We start from the raw sequence: 17190 nt of genomic DNA, 5'->3' as shown, positions 1-17190 counted from the left end.
TAGAAACAAGCTAATTATTTATCTGCTTTTAAATACTAAACAAAACTTCAAAACTGTCCAACGTAAAGATTATTTTTTATAACTTTCATCAAAAGCATGGTAGCATGCAGCTAGTACAATGCAGCATTTGTATTCCTGGCATGCGAGGTTTGGCCTCACTGGTGAGGCCACGTAGAGGTGCATAAATGTAAGGCACAGCACTTCCGTACAATGATATAGTGCTATATTTAAGTTCATATTAAAAGTTGTTTATGAACTGTCTTTAAAGCTCAGAATATTTTTATATTTATAAAAATCTAATGTGCAAATTCAGTTCAAGCAGCCCCATGCCTCTTTCATTTTCTTTCATCTCTCCAGGCTGTTGATTAATCACAGCCTGCACCCTCCATATTGTAATATCTTTGCAAATAATACATAATTGTCATCTGTTTGCCATGCATGTTTTTCAAGATAGCTGGTGCCATGTGCATTAATATTACATGTTAGCTCGCTGTATAGCCTTTTTTTAGACAGGGTTTTATAACATTCATATTAAATATTGCCTCTTAGCCAATATTAAACAGAAACAAAAACATTGGTAATTCTTACACTAAATAATATTCATATAGCTGCAGTTTTTCATAGAGTTATTAAAAAGGAAGTGTGAAGCTCCTGGACTTTAAGTTCGAAGTTGTTCAATATGAAAGGATCAGTGACATGATATTATTTTTTTGTCTATTTCAACATCTCTTAAGGATTTAAACAATTAATGTTTGGGGAAAAAAATGTGGGCACAAGTAGTTTTAAATTATCTTTTATATTATTAAAGAAATTAGTTTAAAATGCTTTTATGGGAAAACAACCAAACGTCACCCAAATAAAACTTCTAAATATTCATACATTGTAAAAAAAAAAAGAAAAAAAAAAAAAGAAAAGCTGATTAATATGATAAACTTGGATTTGTAAGTCATTTCAATTTTTTTTTTTGATGAGTTAAAGCAATGTAAAAACTTTTGTTGTCATAACTTATTGATCATATCATGTTTTACAGTGTAGCTCAAAATTAATGAAGTTATTGGAAAAAATATGTTTATAAAACCTTTTTTTAAATATAAAATAGACAAAGATTTACTTGCACTGTGTGTGAGCAAATTATTTTTGTGCTTTTTAAGTCATTAAGTCAAAATTTTGGTATTTAAGGTTTTATTTTTAAATGCATGAAACCAACAAAATGGTGGAACATGTGTTTTAAATTATACTTTTATAATATGGCTTTTTATAATCGCGGACTGATTTGTCATTGATCAAAATACACGTTTTGACTGTCTGTCGCTGCAAAGACAAAACAGTGACGCGGAAGTGTAATGGGCAAAGAAGCGCAGAGTTAAGTGACGGTGTGAGTGAGTGAGGTAAACATCCTCCCACTAACGCTTTTTCAAATTTTGTGAGGGAAAGTGAGTCCGTGCGGAGCGCGAGCGCGTCCCACAATGCACTCGCCGCTCAGCGGGAAACAAAAATGGCGAGAGCGAGCGAGCAAAACCAGCCGTTTACCGTAATGTAAAACACTTCATGCGTTTGAATCATCTCGCAAAAGCAGAATCAAAACTATTCAAAGCGGAGCTCCTGCTGCCCGTTTATGGTGTAGTTCTTTGTGTTTGTGCGACATTGTAACCCGGGAAAGTGGCCGAATGAGGTAAGAGAGACCCAGACACCAGTCTGTTGTAATACAACAAGGGGGTGTGCGGGGGGCTTTCATCTCTCACTTTACCAGCAGGTTAAATTACTGGCTTTAAACATGCGTTTTCTGATGCCAGTGAAACAATTTGTTCAGGATTTTGAACGGGTGGCTTTTATTTGTTGGCACATTGTTTTGAATGAGAAATCCTGCTAGCTCTCTCCAGCTATGCTGCTAACAAAAGAGGCTTTTTTGCTTTCACTGTCATTCTGTATGGGCGCTTCACTGACCAGCCAATACAAAGTGCACTCAGTCCCGGAGAAGATCCCACGGCGATTTTTACACGTGAATGCCTCTGAAATGTGCTCGAGGATAGTCTGGTACTACATTTTCAGCCTTAATTGTTTATCTGACCAGGTGCAAACTGCTTTTTGTGTGTGTGTGTGTGTGTGTGTGTGTGTGTGTGTGTGTGTGTGTTAGTGTAGGCAAAAATGTGGTCGAATCATATTTTTCATGAGCTGTTTTTTTTTGCTCATTTGACAGAGACTCCGCAAATGCAGAAAACCTGGCCGCCCATCAAAAGACACCTCCAAATCGCCAACACAAGTCACCGGTGCCCTTGTCACGATTTCCCCTGAAAGATGGGCTGAGCGACACGGCCAGGCTCGCCAACAAGTTTGAAGAAGGGCAGGACGTCCTGGCCCGATGGTCAGATGGCTTGTTTTACCTGGGAACTATCTCCAAGGTGTGTAAGGGATAAAATACATTCAGATAATTCTTTATATCAAAATATATTTAACATAATTAAATGAAAATCAGATACTGACTTGAGTAAATTGTATGAAAAGAAATTGACAGCATAAAGATGTAAGTAATGAAAGTAGCAAAGCTATGCAGGTAATCAGTTGTCCTGGGGCAACGGTTGTTTATACAGGTCAGGACACACACACACACACACACACACACACACACACACACACATATATATATATGTATGTATGTATATATATATATATATATGTATGTATGTATATGTATGTGTATATATGTATATATATATTATGTACAATTTAAATAAAATGTAAGAATAAATGTAAAATATATTTGTATATATTTTATCAACGTCTTAAATTCAGTGTTTCTATTTTTTATTTTTTTATTTGTCATTCACAATGCTTCATGGGATTGTAGTTCTTTCCCTCATTAAAGTCAATAAATACATTTTTTTTGGTACTTTTTTGTTGTTGCCTTAAATCAAAGTTTGTAGTCTTTTTTTTTTTTAATCCTTATAAGAAAAGTGAATGGGAAAAATGCTCCCTGAGCCAAGGCTGCTGAAAAAGTGGGCAGGCGCTGTTTCCCTCAATAATCACAATATAATCACCAAAAATCTTGCTTCTATCTCGAATAATCAGAACTTCTTTTGATTAATGCTTTCCACAGATAGATAAACATAAGCATCGCTGCTTTGTGATTTTTGAAGATCAGTCTAAATCCTGGGTTCTCTGGAAGGACATTCAGACAGGTAAATACAAACTGCTTTACATTCATTGTGTTTGAAGAATACTGATGCCCTGTTACCCATATTTGTGTCTTGATGGCATCTCTGAGGTTGGGCTCAGTGAGAAGATCCACTCACCATCCACTGACTGATTCTAGGCCTAACTTTCATTTCCACATCATATTCCTTCTCTCTTTCTGATCATTTCAATAGAAGAAGAGTCCGTTCTTCTATTATTCTGCTTCTTTCATGCTATCTGACTTTGTGGTTTTGTTGTTTGTTGCCGTTTGGTTTCTCTTCCCCCATCTCTTTCATTCAGCCTGAGTTATCTCTTAATTTGTCCCTGACAGTTGACAGACCTCAGAGTCTCCAGGCTTACACAAACCGTAAGTTCCACATCGAGCCAGGAGGCGAGAATAGGGAAGGTACCTATGGCATCTGACGCTGTATTTCTTGGTAACAATTCAACAAAGGCGTTCATGCATACGCACAAAAGAAACTTACTCATAGTTTTATCTTCAGTTCATATCTGTCTCAAGTGGCAGTTGCAGTGAAGTATTTGTTCACCATCATTGTCAACTATAGCACATCTTTCTTCCTTTTGTGAACTTTAGTGGTTTTCACTTATTCCATTAGAAGTTCAGAAATCTTTTGGAAATCCCCCCCGATAAGACAGTCGTGTATAGCCGCACACTTGTTCAGTTCTTTTTCTTTTTTTTCTTTTAGGGGACAGTGGAGGGGAAATGCTCTGCTCTATTTGTCAGAATGAAAGCTCCGAGCCCCCCAATGAAATAGTCATCTGTGACAAATGTGGACAAGGTAGACTGCCTCTATCCTTCTTGTAAATCGGAGTCACTTCTCTCAACCACATTAGGGATTGAGTTGGAGATTTCACTGCTGAACATCTCTTCCACAGGATACCATCAGCTATGCCACGCTCCCATAATTGACCCCAGTGTCATTGCCTCTGATGACAAATGGCTCTGCAGACAGTGCGTGTTCGCCACAACAACAAAGGTTTGTTGATGCCACATTCAATCCTGTTTTAAGCAATATCTTAACTGAATAATTATTAAAGGTGTCCAGCAGCCTATGACCCTCTTCTCATCATTTGCAGGGTTTTTAATGTGCAGACAGGATGCTGCATTATTTAATCATGTCAAAAACTCCTCTTGACCCATTGTTTTTACATATTAAATGACCTGTAGGAGATCAAGTCTTTAATGCTCTTTCCTGATACTGTCGCAACAGAAGTGCACCGTAACTTTCATTCTTCTATGAGGGTTGTGGATGTGGGAATATATAAATACTTTTCCACACCTGGTGGATGAATCGAGGGGGAAAAAATATGTATGCATATACAGTACCGGTCAAAAGTTTGGAAACATTACTATTTTTTAATGTTTTTGAAAGAAGCTTCTAATGCTCATCAAGCCTGCATTTAATCAGAAATACATAAAAAAAAAAACAGTAATATTGTGAAATAACAGTACAATTTAAAAATAATGGTTTTCTATTTTAAAATAGTTGAAAATATAATTTATTTCTGTGATGCAAAGCTGAATTTTCAGCATTATTACTCCAGTGTAATAGTGTCACATGATCTTTCAGAAATTATTCTGCAAATATGTTGTAAATAAGAGATTTGTGAGAGTCTTGGCACGAGTCCAGAACTCAGTCACTGATAAACTCTCGCCGTTTGATTGAAGCGCTCCAGTGATTGTAAAGTTTCTATATATAATTTAATCACAATTTAAATAACAGATTATTTTGTTATCCTACTAAGAAAAACAATGTGAAGTTGACCGTTTAGCCACTGGTTTGATTTACTGAAACCTTGAACATCTGACAAACATGTGACTGTACATGAATCATAACAAATCAGAAATCACTGGTAACAGATCAGGCATTAGAATTAACATGTCGCATTACTGTCGAGTCCGTATTGGTCCACAAAGGTCTGTTTGCAAAGTCAGCGCCGAAATTGCGACTGATGTACCAAAGAATCCACAGTGAAATGTAAAGAATACAAATATATAATGCTCAACTGAGACATTTACATTGTTGAAAATAATCACATTCCTAGCATTAGGATCCTTTGGAAGATAATTTTTAAAGGTTATTTTTAGTTCAGTGGTCCTGGATCACTCGTCTTTCGAAACGGTCTTTCACCTACCTATAGGCACGTTCCATGACATTCTCTAGGCTTGGTTACAATATAAGCTGTTTTTGAACTAACAAGGAAGTTTTGGGTTCTTTCAAAAGCTGAAGGAAAATTCGTTTTTTCAATTCATGACCCCTTTAATTCGTCCTTGCTGAATAAACATATTCATTTCTTCTTGACCCCAAACATTTGAACGGTAGTATAAAATACAGTCAGCGCCTTAGAAATCCCAGGATACTCTTCATGTTTTTTTCCTGGTATGACTAGAAGGGATATGTAAACCCTGTTTTGAATACATCTCCAGAATTCTGACTCCACCTAAGAATTGAGTGACTCCATATGCAAGCTAGAGGCATGTTTGTCTGACATAAATTGTTGTGGTTATATCTCTGAAATCATAGAGAGGCGGTGCGCTTAAGAAGGGGCCAAATGCTAAAGCCCTACAGGAAATGAAGCAGTCTCTGCCATACGCCCTTGAAGATTTAGTGTGGGACCAGGGCCACAAGACCAACATCCAGCAGTGCTACTGCTACTGTGGAGGTCCTGGCGAGTGAGTGCAGCACACAGGCACCATTACTGAAAAACACATTTGTGTGATATAGTTCTTCTTAAAATAATCCCCATCATAAGTTGCAGAAGATTGTAGATACACAATAACCACTGCAGGAAGTAGAATCGTAATGACTCTTATGTTCTCCCCCCACAGTTGGTATCTGAAGATGTTGCAGTGTAATAAGTGTAAACAGTGGTTTCATGAAGCCTGCATCCAGTGTTTTCAGAAGCCAATGCTCTTTGGAGACAGGTGAAGTACTGCTCTCCAATTATCCGAATAAAGTGAAACCCAATGATTGATGTCTTGTCATGTTTAATAAAACTTCTGTCTTTTTTCTCAGGTTCTATCTATTTATTTGTTCCGTTTGTAATAGTGGACCAGAGTACCTCAAACGCCTGCCTCTGAGATGGTGAGTTTTGGACTGTTTTCACACTTGGTTCAATTGCTGCAGTGTGAAAGTGTATTTTAAACCATGAAGTAGAGATCTTTAATATAGGCCATATCAGCAATCAGCCATAACATAAAAATAATTGACCAAACATTTGTTTTAAATAGTTTCACTGAGGATTTTTGTGTTCCATCATGTGTGTTGTGTTCATTCACAGGGAAGACGTTGCACACCTGAGTCTCTATAACCTGAGTGTAATTCATAAAAAGAAATACTTTGACTCAGAACTCGAACTGATGACTTACATCAATGAAAACTGGGATCGGCTTCAGCTTGGCGAGGTATCAGTCTGTTTTGTGTGTTTTGTAATTGCACTAGTGTTCAACTAGTGTTAATGTCGCTCTATTTCATTTCTGGCTTTGTACCTCCAGCTTGCAGATACCCCAAGAGCAGAACGATATGAATGCATTCTGGAAGCACTTAACAGCAACCTCAACATGTGAGTTTATCTATTTGCCCATCACGGGCATTCTGTCTTGATATAGTAGAGCTTGAATGAATTTATCTGGCCCTTTTAGCTTTAAGACTGTCAGTCCAAATCCAATTTTTGTGCATTTCCGATTGGAATCTGATCATATTTTGCAAGCGTTCTCTGATTTTTACAAATCTGTTTCAAGCTACATATATTATGTGGTTTGAAATCCTATTCAGATCGCATTTCCATAAATCCGTTTAAGCATGACCGCTCTGATCGGATTTCACATAGCTTTTCTGCCTATGTCACTTTCTCACGCCACGTAAACACGTCAGACCTCGTTGCAGAAACAAAGTTGTTTTTTTTCTGTCAATGTGCAGGTCTCGCAGAAAATTATAATATAGTGGAGACATCTCTTTGGTCCGGTGTCTTCAATCATTGCCATGGAAACCAACACAGATATTTTGAAATACGAAAGAGAAATACAAAAATCTTTGAACAGTTGCTATACACAGTGTTGACCGTCAATCATGTAGACCAGATTCCAGATTTTCCAGATTTGTATTGACAGTGTGAACATAGTCTATGACCTGTTGGGTTCTAGGTTCATGTCAGGGAAAGAGATAAAGAAGAAGAAGCACCTGTTTGGATTACGAATTCGCTTCCCACCGGCCCCCCAGAGCTCCGAGCTCCTGTCAGACCGAGAGCCGGAAAAAGCTTCCCATGAGATCAAAATCAAAGGCAGAAAAGCCTCAAAACCCCCTCTTTTATCCAGGTTAGTCATCACTTGTTTCTTCCTTAATATTCTAAGTAAATTTAACATTTTAAATATTTTAAGTAAATTTAATATTTTATATAATTTTAAGTAAACTTAAATTATATTTCATTATTATTTGTATTTATTATGAAAATTAAATATTACATTTAATTTTTTAGCATTGTCACTAATGGAGCAGTGAAGAAAGGAAAGAGGAAGCATCACACACACTCTTTAGAGATGTTGGCGAAATTGAGAAGATCAAGTGAACTATTGGCTCAGGTAAAAAAAAGATTACAGACGTTGCTGGCTTTATTTAATGACTATTCCAAAAAATTTCATGTAGACATAACATTTTGTTTTTAACCTTTTTTCTATGAAGAATAATGGGAAGTTTCCAACTCTAGACAATAACTCAATAGACCTGATGGCCTCAAAAAGGTGAAACAGAGATCAACACAAAATGAATCTTGTAGTTTTTGAAATGAGGCCAAATTACATTTATTAAATTACAAAAATATTTTTCCCTACCTTTTTTTTGTGTCAAAAGTGAAAAATCTTTGCCTTCATCAAGTACCTCAGATGTTGAATCCGTTGGTGCCGCCAGCACAAGTGAAACTACCTCAACCAGCCTCTCAAGGCAGTCCAGGTGATTTCATTTTCATTTTAAGGATTTCATTTTTAAATTTGTGACATTATGTTCGTGACAACGAATATTCTCCCCTCATTACTGTGAATATGTACAAAAAATATATACACTACCAATCAAAAGTTTGCGGTCAGTACAATTGCTTTTTCCCCCCATAAAGTATGCATTAAAATGACAGTGTAAAATATTTATATTCTGAATGAATGCTGTTTTTCTTTTCAACTTTCTATTCATTAAAGAATCCTGGAATAAAAATCTGTTTCGACAAAAATATTAAGTAGCAAAACTTTTTTCAACACTGGTAATAATAGTAAATATAGCTGCAAGCAGCCATTACCGGGGCCAAGCAGAATAAGACGACAAGACATGCCAACATGTCTGAAAGTGTCAGACCAACTGCAACAATGAGCAATTAAAGACATTTAAAGAGGATTTTAGGCAAAATGCCTGAAAAATCATAGAAACAATAATTTTAAATATGATTTAATGGATTATCACTTTCGACCAGTAGATGGCGCTGCGCCGAAACGCCGCATTTAGCCTCAGGTCATGCTTGTGATGGCTACCAAGTTTGGTCTGAATCCGATAAAGCGTTGCGGTGATACAGCCTTACGTCTGTTTTCGCAAGCGCTACGTAAAATTTGTTTGTGGGTTTATCGAAAACTGTTAAGCAAACAATAGAATATCTTAAAATTGAATTATAATATATCATATTACTGACACTGATACTTTATTGTATTTTTGATCAAATAAATGCAGTAATGGTGAGGGTGAGAATTCTTTCAAAATCATTAAAGAAAATTTTACCAACGCCAAACTTTTTAACTCGTGTATATTAAATTATTTAAAAATGTATAAATTATAATTATTTCTGTATAATTATTTGATCGTTATGCTTATTTTAGTTTTTTTGATGGTCTTTATAACAGTAATTTAATTTAGTGTTTTTGTGGGATTGCAATGCATGTAATGTATAATAAAATATTACGTGTGGCTTCTCCCTGACCTCTACCATTGATGATAAACTTCATGCTTAATTGTTCAAAAGCGTGATGCATGTACCCTGTTCATCTCTAGTTTGGGCAGTCCAAGCGGACCACGCACTGGATGCTTATGGCCCACCTTCACACAGCCCCCAATAAAGAGGCGACGGGGACGTCCGCGACGAGCACTGCAGCCCCCAAATCCAGAGATTTCTCCTCCCTGCAACCCAGAGCCGCAACCCGAGCCCAGCCCCCTCCCCTCCTGCCTCTACGGCGGCATGGACATCATGCAGGGCCTGGACCCCGACACCCAGCTCACCCACCTCAAGAGCTCCATCAGCACTTACTTCGGAGCCGCGGGTCGCCTGGCCTGTGGGGAGAAGTACCGTGTACTCGCTCGCCGCGTCACTGACGACGGAAAAGTACAGTACTTGGTGGAATGGGAGGGCGTCACTGCCTCCTGAGCCTCATACGGGTGTATTTCTGGTGGAAGTACGGTCCGCTTTGGCCCTAGTAATGTACTATATTTTGTGACAAGTAAGGAGGGAAGTGAATGTACATGGATGACTGAGGTAATTGAGGGGCCTCAGCACTACCATAGAGATGAAGAGATGGGACTGTGTAGAGTTTTGTGTGTGTGACCTATCTCTGTGGAAATTTAAACGGACTGCCTTCACATGGACTGGATTCACACATTGAAGGTGGCTGTAGTTTCAGGTTAAAGACATAATCAATTCACTACTATGTGAAAATAACCAGAGTCCTCGCTTTTTGTCTCTGATGTGCAGGTGCCTTAAGGGGTTGAGAAACAGATACGATATATGCTGCTGGAGACTGAGGACTTTTTTTCTACTTATTCAGTTAAATATTTTCTCATAGCTCACATTGCCAAGAGGAGAGAGCGCCATTGTCAATAGGGCACTTTTATTTTACATTTCAATTGATTGCACATAAGCTCTCATTCTTTACATCCAGTATTGTCTCGTCTCAGTTTAAACAGCCTAGCTTGTGATTTTCGTTATGAAATGAAATGAGATTATGATGTTAAAAAAAACTATGTAAAATGGTTAATTCTTCTAATGCCACAAAACAAAAATTAAATATATGATTAGCATTAATATTTACATCAGATCTTGGTATTTTCTGGGACGTTCCAAATTCCTAGGTGGCTAATAGAAAGATTTTTGCTTATAATTTGTCTCCTGAGGGTCTCCTTTTTTATCTTTTTTTTTTTTTTTTTTTTTTTTTTTTTAAATATGTATATCTTTAAAGCATATGACAGAGCGCTGTAGCGTTGAGAGGTCTTCGTATATATCCCCCCTTTAAAACAAGAAACTGTTCAGCTGTTGATATCTGCCATGGGAATTTAAGTTCTAAAGTAAGAGGGATTTTTTAGCTTAAGTATCAGTTTAGTTTAATTTCCTCATTTTAAATCCTATGTCTAATTTTCATTTTTGTGGGGCAGGGATAGTTATTTGTACTTTTTGTTATACTATGCAATGAATTAAACAGATCTGTGTATTTTTTTTATATTATATTTTATTTGCAGCTTCAGCTTCTCATTACAATCAGAAATCGGCAGCAATAGTTTTGTTACAATTGACTCAGGCTTTTTGTGGTGCTATTTATTGCTTTCAAACGGTATACACTAACAAATTGTCCATTTGCGAGAGCACTCAGGATACTTTACAGCTTCGCTGTAAGATTTGATAGGACATCCAAATGAGATTTTCAATTCTCAGCTTTGTATTTTCGTACATTTCTAAAATCCTTGAGTTTTTTTAAATTTAGGTGGAAAACTTATTTTTTTTTGGCCTGAGAATGCCCTGTTTTCCATAATATCTTACACTTTGCAGAGGGTGGAAGTAGTGTTGGTATCAGGCAAGCTTTGGACTTAAACATTAATACCTCCTTATTTCGAGAGAACAAATTCCTATGAATATTAAGCTCTTGTTATGTTACGTGTATGAAGCATTATTCAGTTGGTGTACCAGTGTTAGTAAAGCTTGCTTTGTATTTTACTGGCTTTGAGCAGGCTCCTTTAGCCAAAGAATAAAGATCTCAAACCCTATTGGTGACTTTTATTTTTATGTTTTAGACATTTTACACCCAGCAGGGGGGAAATAATCACTATTTTGACACAAATTTATACAGACTTAATTACGGAGCTAATTTATTTTAACATTTATTTACTGTATGCATATTGACACTACCAAGATTTTTTTTTTATTCTAAACATGCAATTAATATCTTATGGCCCAGCTAATTTATTTGCTATAACGGTGAATTGAGATTTGTTTATATTAAAACAACCAGAGATTTTACCTTAAAATCTTTTGACAAACTTTAACCCTAACAAATAAACAGCAAAAACAGCTGTTGTTAACCAACATACAGTCCAATGTAAATAATAACAGTACGAAAACCGAGCAACAGAACAACTTTACCGCTGTAATATTCGCGCTAACATTCGCGGCCATACCACGTGAGCATTACGTCACTACAGTGAAGACGGTTTTTCGTCTCAGCCAATCAACGGACGCGCCTTGTGTTTAGATGTCGCTACAGTGAATGCTAAGCTAAATCTACTGGAAAGTAAGGTGTTTCTTCTGCACAAAACTGCTGTTTTGAAAATGCTGGTAAGCAGTTGTTCACTAGTATAGAAATACTTTGTCAATTAGTCCGCTTAAAAGTAGTGGAGAGCAGAAATGGATAATGGAGTGACCGTCTGCTCCTTGACAACCTGTTGAATAAGTTACATGAAATGAAGTCAAATCATTTGAGTTTAAAGCAACAACAAATGTGCGTGCGCAGCGCTGTTTTCAGTTGAGTCCATTTAAACATGGATAATAACATTCATTTACAGTGTTCTTCATAACAATCACCAATGTTCAAAGACAACAGGGGGTTGGTAGAGGATGTTTTCTCCTTAAGGAATCAGCTGCGATTGACTGAGAAAAACCTACAGTCAGTGGGGGAACAACTGAGGTGAGGCTTTCTTCTCTTGAGAGTTGTTGTTGAAATGAATTGTGCGTTTTGCATGATGATAGATCTTTCAGATATGATTAAAAAGGCATATATGATTCTGAGATTCTCTTTGCCATGTTGCCTGTGTGTTTGTGTGAACAATTTCAATTTACAAACTCAAGTACTGAACAGTAACTTGCATATGAATACATAAACGATATACATATTAAATATATACATGCATACAATTAAATCTCCAGTAATATATATTTCATTTGTGTGCTTTACTCAGACTCATATGCCCCAAGTAGTACGAATTATTAAGAGTATTAAAGAAATAATAGCATAATCATCAAACATTTTTGTACTGTAATACAAAACAAGCTTTTTTTTCTTTTTTTTTTAAAGAGAAATAATAGCATGTATTGTTTCTTAAAAGGAAAGAGACTTAGAGACAAGGATAAGTCATAATCAGTCTCTTAAATTGTTTAAAGTTCATTATATAATTTGTTAAGAGATTGATTATTAATTATCCATAGATACATTTTTTATGGGTGATAAATAATTTGTACATTTATTTTAATTTGCTATGTTGCCTTGGCCCATGCAATTTAAAATGTTGTATGTTTTGATACTTTTTTGTAAATATTTACATATTTTAATATTAATAATGTTTTTGTTACAGCACTACTGCTAAGTATTATTGCACTTGTCGTTGTATTGTTAGCATTTCACTCATTTCAGTCGATCAGGAAATGACACCATTGGTGAGGATAATAACAGGAGTTTCGTGGATGGATTCCCAGGTCGTCTTACATTAGAAGACCTTCAGAAGCCTGATCCAGTATATTTACACCCAGAGCAGAGGGCATGTGCACGTATATCTACCTGTGACTGCAGGGTAAGACACAAGATGCAGCAGATAAATGAAGTATTGTCACCTTTTATATGCTTGTTCTTAAAATAGACCCGAAAATCTACAGATTTCAAAGGTTTTATTCTTATTTGACATGTGTTTTTGTGTTTATCTGTAGTCAGACAGAGAAATGGAGATGGAGACGTCTGTTCTCAGGAGGAAGCTCAACACCATCAGGCAGGAGAACACTTCTCTGGTCATGGAGAACAGGCAGCTCATCGATGACATTGAAGCTGCTCAGCTTGAGTTAGCCAGCTCAAGGTCCAAGGTAATGCTCTTCACATAGCGATTGGTTATTATAGTGTTTGTGGTACTGTGTTGAGTTTAAGTGGCTATATAAGAGGTACAGTACACTACGGTTCAACAGTTTGGGGTCGGTAAGATTTTTTTAAAAATGTTTTTGAAAAGTCTCTTTTGCTTACCAAGGCTGCATTTATTGGATTCAAAATACTGTAAAAACAGTAATATTGTGAAATATTATTGCAATTTCAAATAACTGTTTCCTATTTTAATATATTGTAAAATGTAATTTATTGCGGTGATGGCAGAGCTGAATTTTTAGCGTCGTTACTCAAGTCTTGTAAGTATCTGATTCTTCAGAAATCATTCAAATATGCTGATTTTGTGCTCAGGAAAATACTATGTTTGGAAAATAAATTCTGCGGAGCTCCTAAAGAGACATATACAAAAAATATGAGATGGGAGGAAAAATTTTTCAATGCTTTTGTGTTCTCCTGCAATTATATAGTTGGGTAATTACATTGTATATAATTTGCGGGTGTCAGGGAGCCGCCTATCAATATACGGGGTATTGAAATCGCTTTTGAATGCACGATCATGCGTGCTCTGTGTATAGGGAGCAGTGGCCACACATTTTACAAGATAAGATATTTGTCAATGTTAGGATCTGTTGCACACCAAATCTTCCGACATCGTCCTGTCAGTCATCTCTCCTTACTCTCTTCACATGATAAATGAAATCTGATTTGCTGTAATGTAACCGACTATCGCAGCGAGCCTAACCATGTCCATTTAGGGGCTCCATAGAATGTGTTATTTATTTTTCAGTGCTTTTCCGAATTCAGATTTAGGCTTTGGGCACATCACTAATTAAAAATCTTCTGGATTCTTTGATGAATAGAAAGTTCAAAAGAACAGAATTTCTAATATAAATCTTTTGTGTCCTTGCTGAATAAAAGGATTAATTTCTTACTGATCCCAAATTTTTTACAGTCGACATAATTTATTTACAGTAAATTATAGGTGTTTACTAAATCAAGCTATTACTATTGCTCATACTTGGGTTAAGAGATTTGAACAAACTTTAAGTACAAATGATTGTAGTAATCCATACAATTTGTGTAGTAATCCATACAATTTGTGTAAATACAATTTATTTGTGTAATTTGTGTAAATTGTATAATTTTTTGTTGAAAACTGATCGAAACTTGAAAATCTAGAGCAGGGCTGTCCAAACTCGGTCCTGAAGGGCCACTGTCCTGCTGAGTTTTCCTCAACACACCTTCCTGGGCTGCGTTTCCCAGAAGCATTGTGAGCTAAGTTTATCGTATAAGAACATTGGTGCCAATGGTTCCAATTACCATTGGTAATTGGAAGGTTTGGAGCCAAACTTTGTTTGATTAGGTTTGGAGCCAAACTTTGTTTGATTAGGTTTGGAGCCAAACTTTGTTTGATTAGGTTTGGAGCCAAACTTTGCAGGAAAGTGGACCTCGGGGTCAGGGTCAGGGTCAGAGTTGGCCAGCATGACCTAAGCAGTCCTTGGCATGTGCTTATGAGAAGTAGTGATGTCTGATTCATTAAAGACATTTTTTTTTTTCAATGAACCATTGAACCATTTCACAAAATGGGTCTGAATGGTTTGTTAATGATTCACTGATTCAGTCACAGTGGTTAACCTTAAAGGGATAGTTCACCCAAAAATGAAAATTCTTTCATTAATTACTCACCCTCATGTCGTTCCAAACCCGTAAGACTTTCGTTCATCTTTGGAACACAAATGAAGATGTTTTTGATAGAATCTGAGAGTTTTCTGTCCCTCCATTGTCATTTACGCAACCACTACCACTACACAACTGGTTCCAATGAGAACCAATCAACAAATCTTCTGCAAGAACCAATGAGATTCATTCTCGTGTTACACATCATGTTTGAGCTTCAGCAAGAACCAGTGAGGTTCATTCTCGTGTTACGCAGGTTCGGTTAAGCTTCTGTTTATGTTCACTGATTAATGTTTATATTATTTAGAAAATTTGTTCTAAACTGCTCAGTTTTATGGATTAGTTTTACAATCTCTTTATGAAGTTTTTTTGAAGCGTCAAAGACAAAGTGTCAGTATCGTTTTTTTGAAAATTGAACATTTTTATCCATTGGTGTCATAACTCGATCTTCCGGTGAAACAACTGATCTCTCTCTGGTTTCTCTCTGATCTCTTCAAGTATTGTTCGCAGCTGATGTTTATTTTATTAACTGACGTTTGTTGTATAGATCCGTATGTTGGGATCCACTGTGGGAGCCAGGACCTCCAGTGTATCTTTCATGAAGGAGCAGATTCTGGGTCTAGAAGCAGAACTGGACACCCAAACCAAAGCTTTAGAGTAGGTGCATCTATTCTACCACTTACATCTTCTTAAAAAAATCTGATGCTTTTTCTGTCAGATTTCTGGAGCAGCATATTCTTGTTTCTTCAGGGCTGCCGAGCAGAAATTGGAAGAAAGCGAACAGACAGTGATGCAGAGTAGCAGGCTGGCGGAGAAGCTCAGAGATGAGCTGAGAGTTGTTAAAGCCGAGTTAGCTGAAAGAACGCGTCTGGGGAAACGGTATGAGATTAGTTATGCTAATGAAAACTTCACAGACTAATTCATCTTGGGAGCAGTAATCTCTTTAAGCTGGAATTACTTCACATGTACAAGAAGTCTTTTTGTGATTCTTGAAACACCGCAGCTTAAAATTCTCTGAAAATTCTCTTTTAAAGTGCGGAGCAGCAGAGAAACCAAGCGCTCCGAAATGCAGAGAAGCTCACGGTCACCTTCAAAGAATACAAAGATGATGTTTCTGAAAAACTCAGGACGGTAATCTGACTAAAACTGATTCATATAAATCATTCTGTGTTCAGAGATATCACTTCCTTTTCTTTTCCATGCATGTGACATGCTTGTTCTGCATTGTTGAAGGTGTTGGAGAGTGAGGGCCAGCTGAAGGTCAGTCTGATGGAGTGTGACAGAGAGAGAGAGGAGCTGGAGAGGAAGTGCGCTGAGCTGGAGAGAGAGAAGGAGGGTCTACGTCACAACATCTGGTAAGAGAGGATTTCTTAAACTGATCTGTGTTGTTGTGGACTATGAAGATCATTCATATGATGGTTCATATAATATCAGTATAATACACACTACAGTTGAAAAGTTTGAGATCTGTATGCTCTTTATGCTCACCAAGGATGCATTTATTTGAAATACAGTAAAAACATTAATATTGTGAAATATTACCATTTAAAATAACAGTTTTTTAAAAATGTAAATTTCATTCTGTGATGGCAAAGCTGAATTTTAAGCATCATTACTCCAGTCTTCAGTGTCTCATGATCCTTCTGAAATCATTCTAATATGCTGATTTGAAGAAACATTTCTTATTATTAATGTTGAAAACAGTTGTGCTGCTTAATATTGTGAGATCCATGATACATTTTTTGATGACATAAATTGGAAATCCTTTGTAACATTATAAATGTTTTTGCTGTTACTTTTGATCAATTTAATGAACCCTTGCTGAATAAAAGTATACATTTCTTTTTTTTTTTAAAAAGAAGAAAAAAAAAAACTACTTACTGACCCCAGACTTACAAACAGTAGTGTATATTCTGTTGAGGTAATTGACTACATGGACACATTTTTTTCTTAGATCAATATTTCAGTATTTTAATAAGTAAATCAATATTTAAGGTCAAAATGTATATAGATGTACAAGGGAGAGTGTAAAGAAAATTATAATCATAATAAGTATTTTTGTCTTGTTTTCCAGTATAAATATCTTAACATCCTGAAAACAATTTGCCTGAAAAACAAAGAATATTAAGATTTCATTTTCCCAGAGAACATGTTGAATTTGTTTATTTTTTGTACCCAATTGAATTTTTTTCCACAATTTTGTAGCATAAAACAAAATTCACTCAAAA

The 17190-nt window shown here is 36.3% G+C and overlaps 2 protein-coding genes across 3 annotated transcripts in view; both read left to right on the top strand.

The window, feature by feature from the left end:
* Positions 1 to 1448: 1448 nt before the first annotated feature.
* On the top strand, positions 1449 to 11190 carry mtf2 (metal response element binding transcription factor 2). Its single transcript, XM_081373640.1, has 15 exons — positions 1449 to 1672; positions 2198 to 2399; positions 3095 to 3176; positions 3879 to 3971; positions 4069 to 4169; positions 5718 to 5866; positions 6023 to 6118; positions 6210 to 6278; positions 6475 to 6598; positions 6689 to 6756; positions 7337 to 7507; positions 7669 to 7771; positions 7872 to 7930; positions 8040 to 8138; positions 9216 to 11190. Exons 1-15 carry the CDS (start codon positions 1668 to 1670, stop codon positions 9583 to 9585), a joined length of 1791 nt encoding a protein of 596 aa, XP_081229766.1. The 5' UTR covers positions 1449 to 1667; the 3' UTR covers positions 9586 to 11190.
* A 435-nt stretch (positions 11191 to 11625) lies between these two features.
* The window catches only part of ccdc18 (coiled-coil domain containing 18), a 28453-nt gene continuing 22888 nt past the window's right edge, over positions 11626 to 17190 (top strand). The window contains exons 1-8 of one of the 2 annotated variants that reach the window (XM_081375539.1): positions 11626 to 11760; positions 11988 to 12109; positions 12833 to 12989; positions 13123 to 13272; positions 15510 to 15619; positions 15713 to 15841; positions 15997 to 16093; positions 16196 to 16317. In XM_081375539.1, the coding sequence (XP_081231665.1) occupies positions 12009 to 12109; positions 12833 to 12989; positions 13123 to 13272; positions 15510 to 15619; positions 15713 to 15841; positions 15997 to 16093; positions 16196 to 16317 (866 nt within the window). In that variant the 5' untranslated portion in view covers positions 11626 to 11760; positions 11988 to 12008. The remainder of the gene's footprint in view (positions 11761 to 11987; positions 12110 to 12832; positions 12990 to 13122; positions 13273 to 15509; positions 15620 to 15712; positions 15842 to 15996; positions 16094 to 16195; positions 16318 to 17190) is intronic. The other variant, XM_081375540.1, reaches the window with a different exon arrangement.

Source organism: Scardinius erythrophthalmus, assembly GCF_964197995.2.
Source record: "Scardinius erythrophthalmus genome assembly, chromosome: 9".
Lineage (NCBI taxonomy): Eukaryota > Metazoa > Chordata > Actinopteri > Cypriniformes > Leuciscidae > Scardinius > Scardinius erythrophthalmus.
Note: the sequence above shows the minus strand (reverse complement) of the source record. Positions and strands in the feature narration are given on the sequence as shown.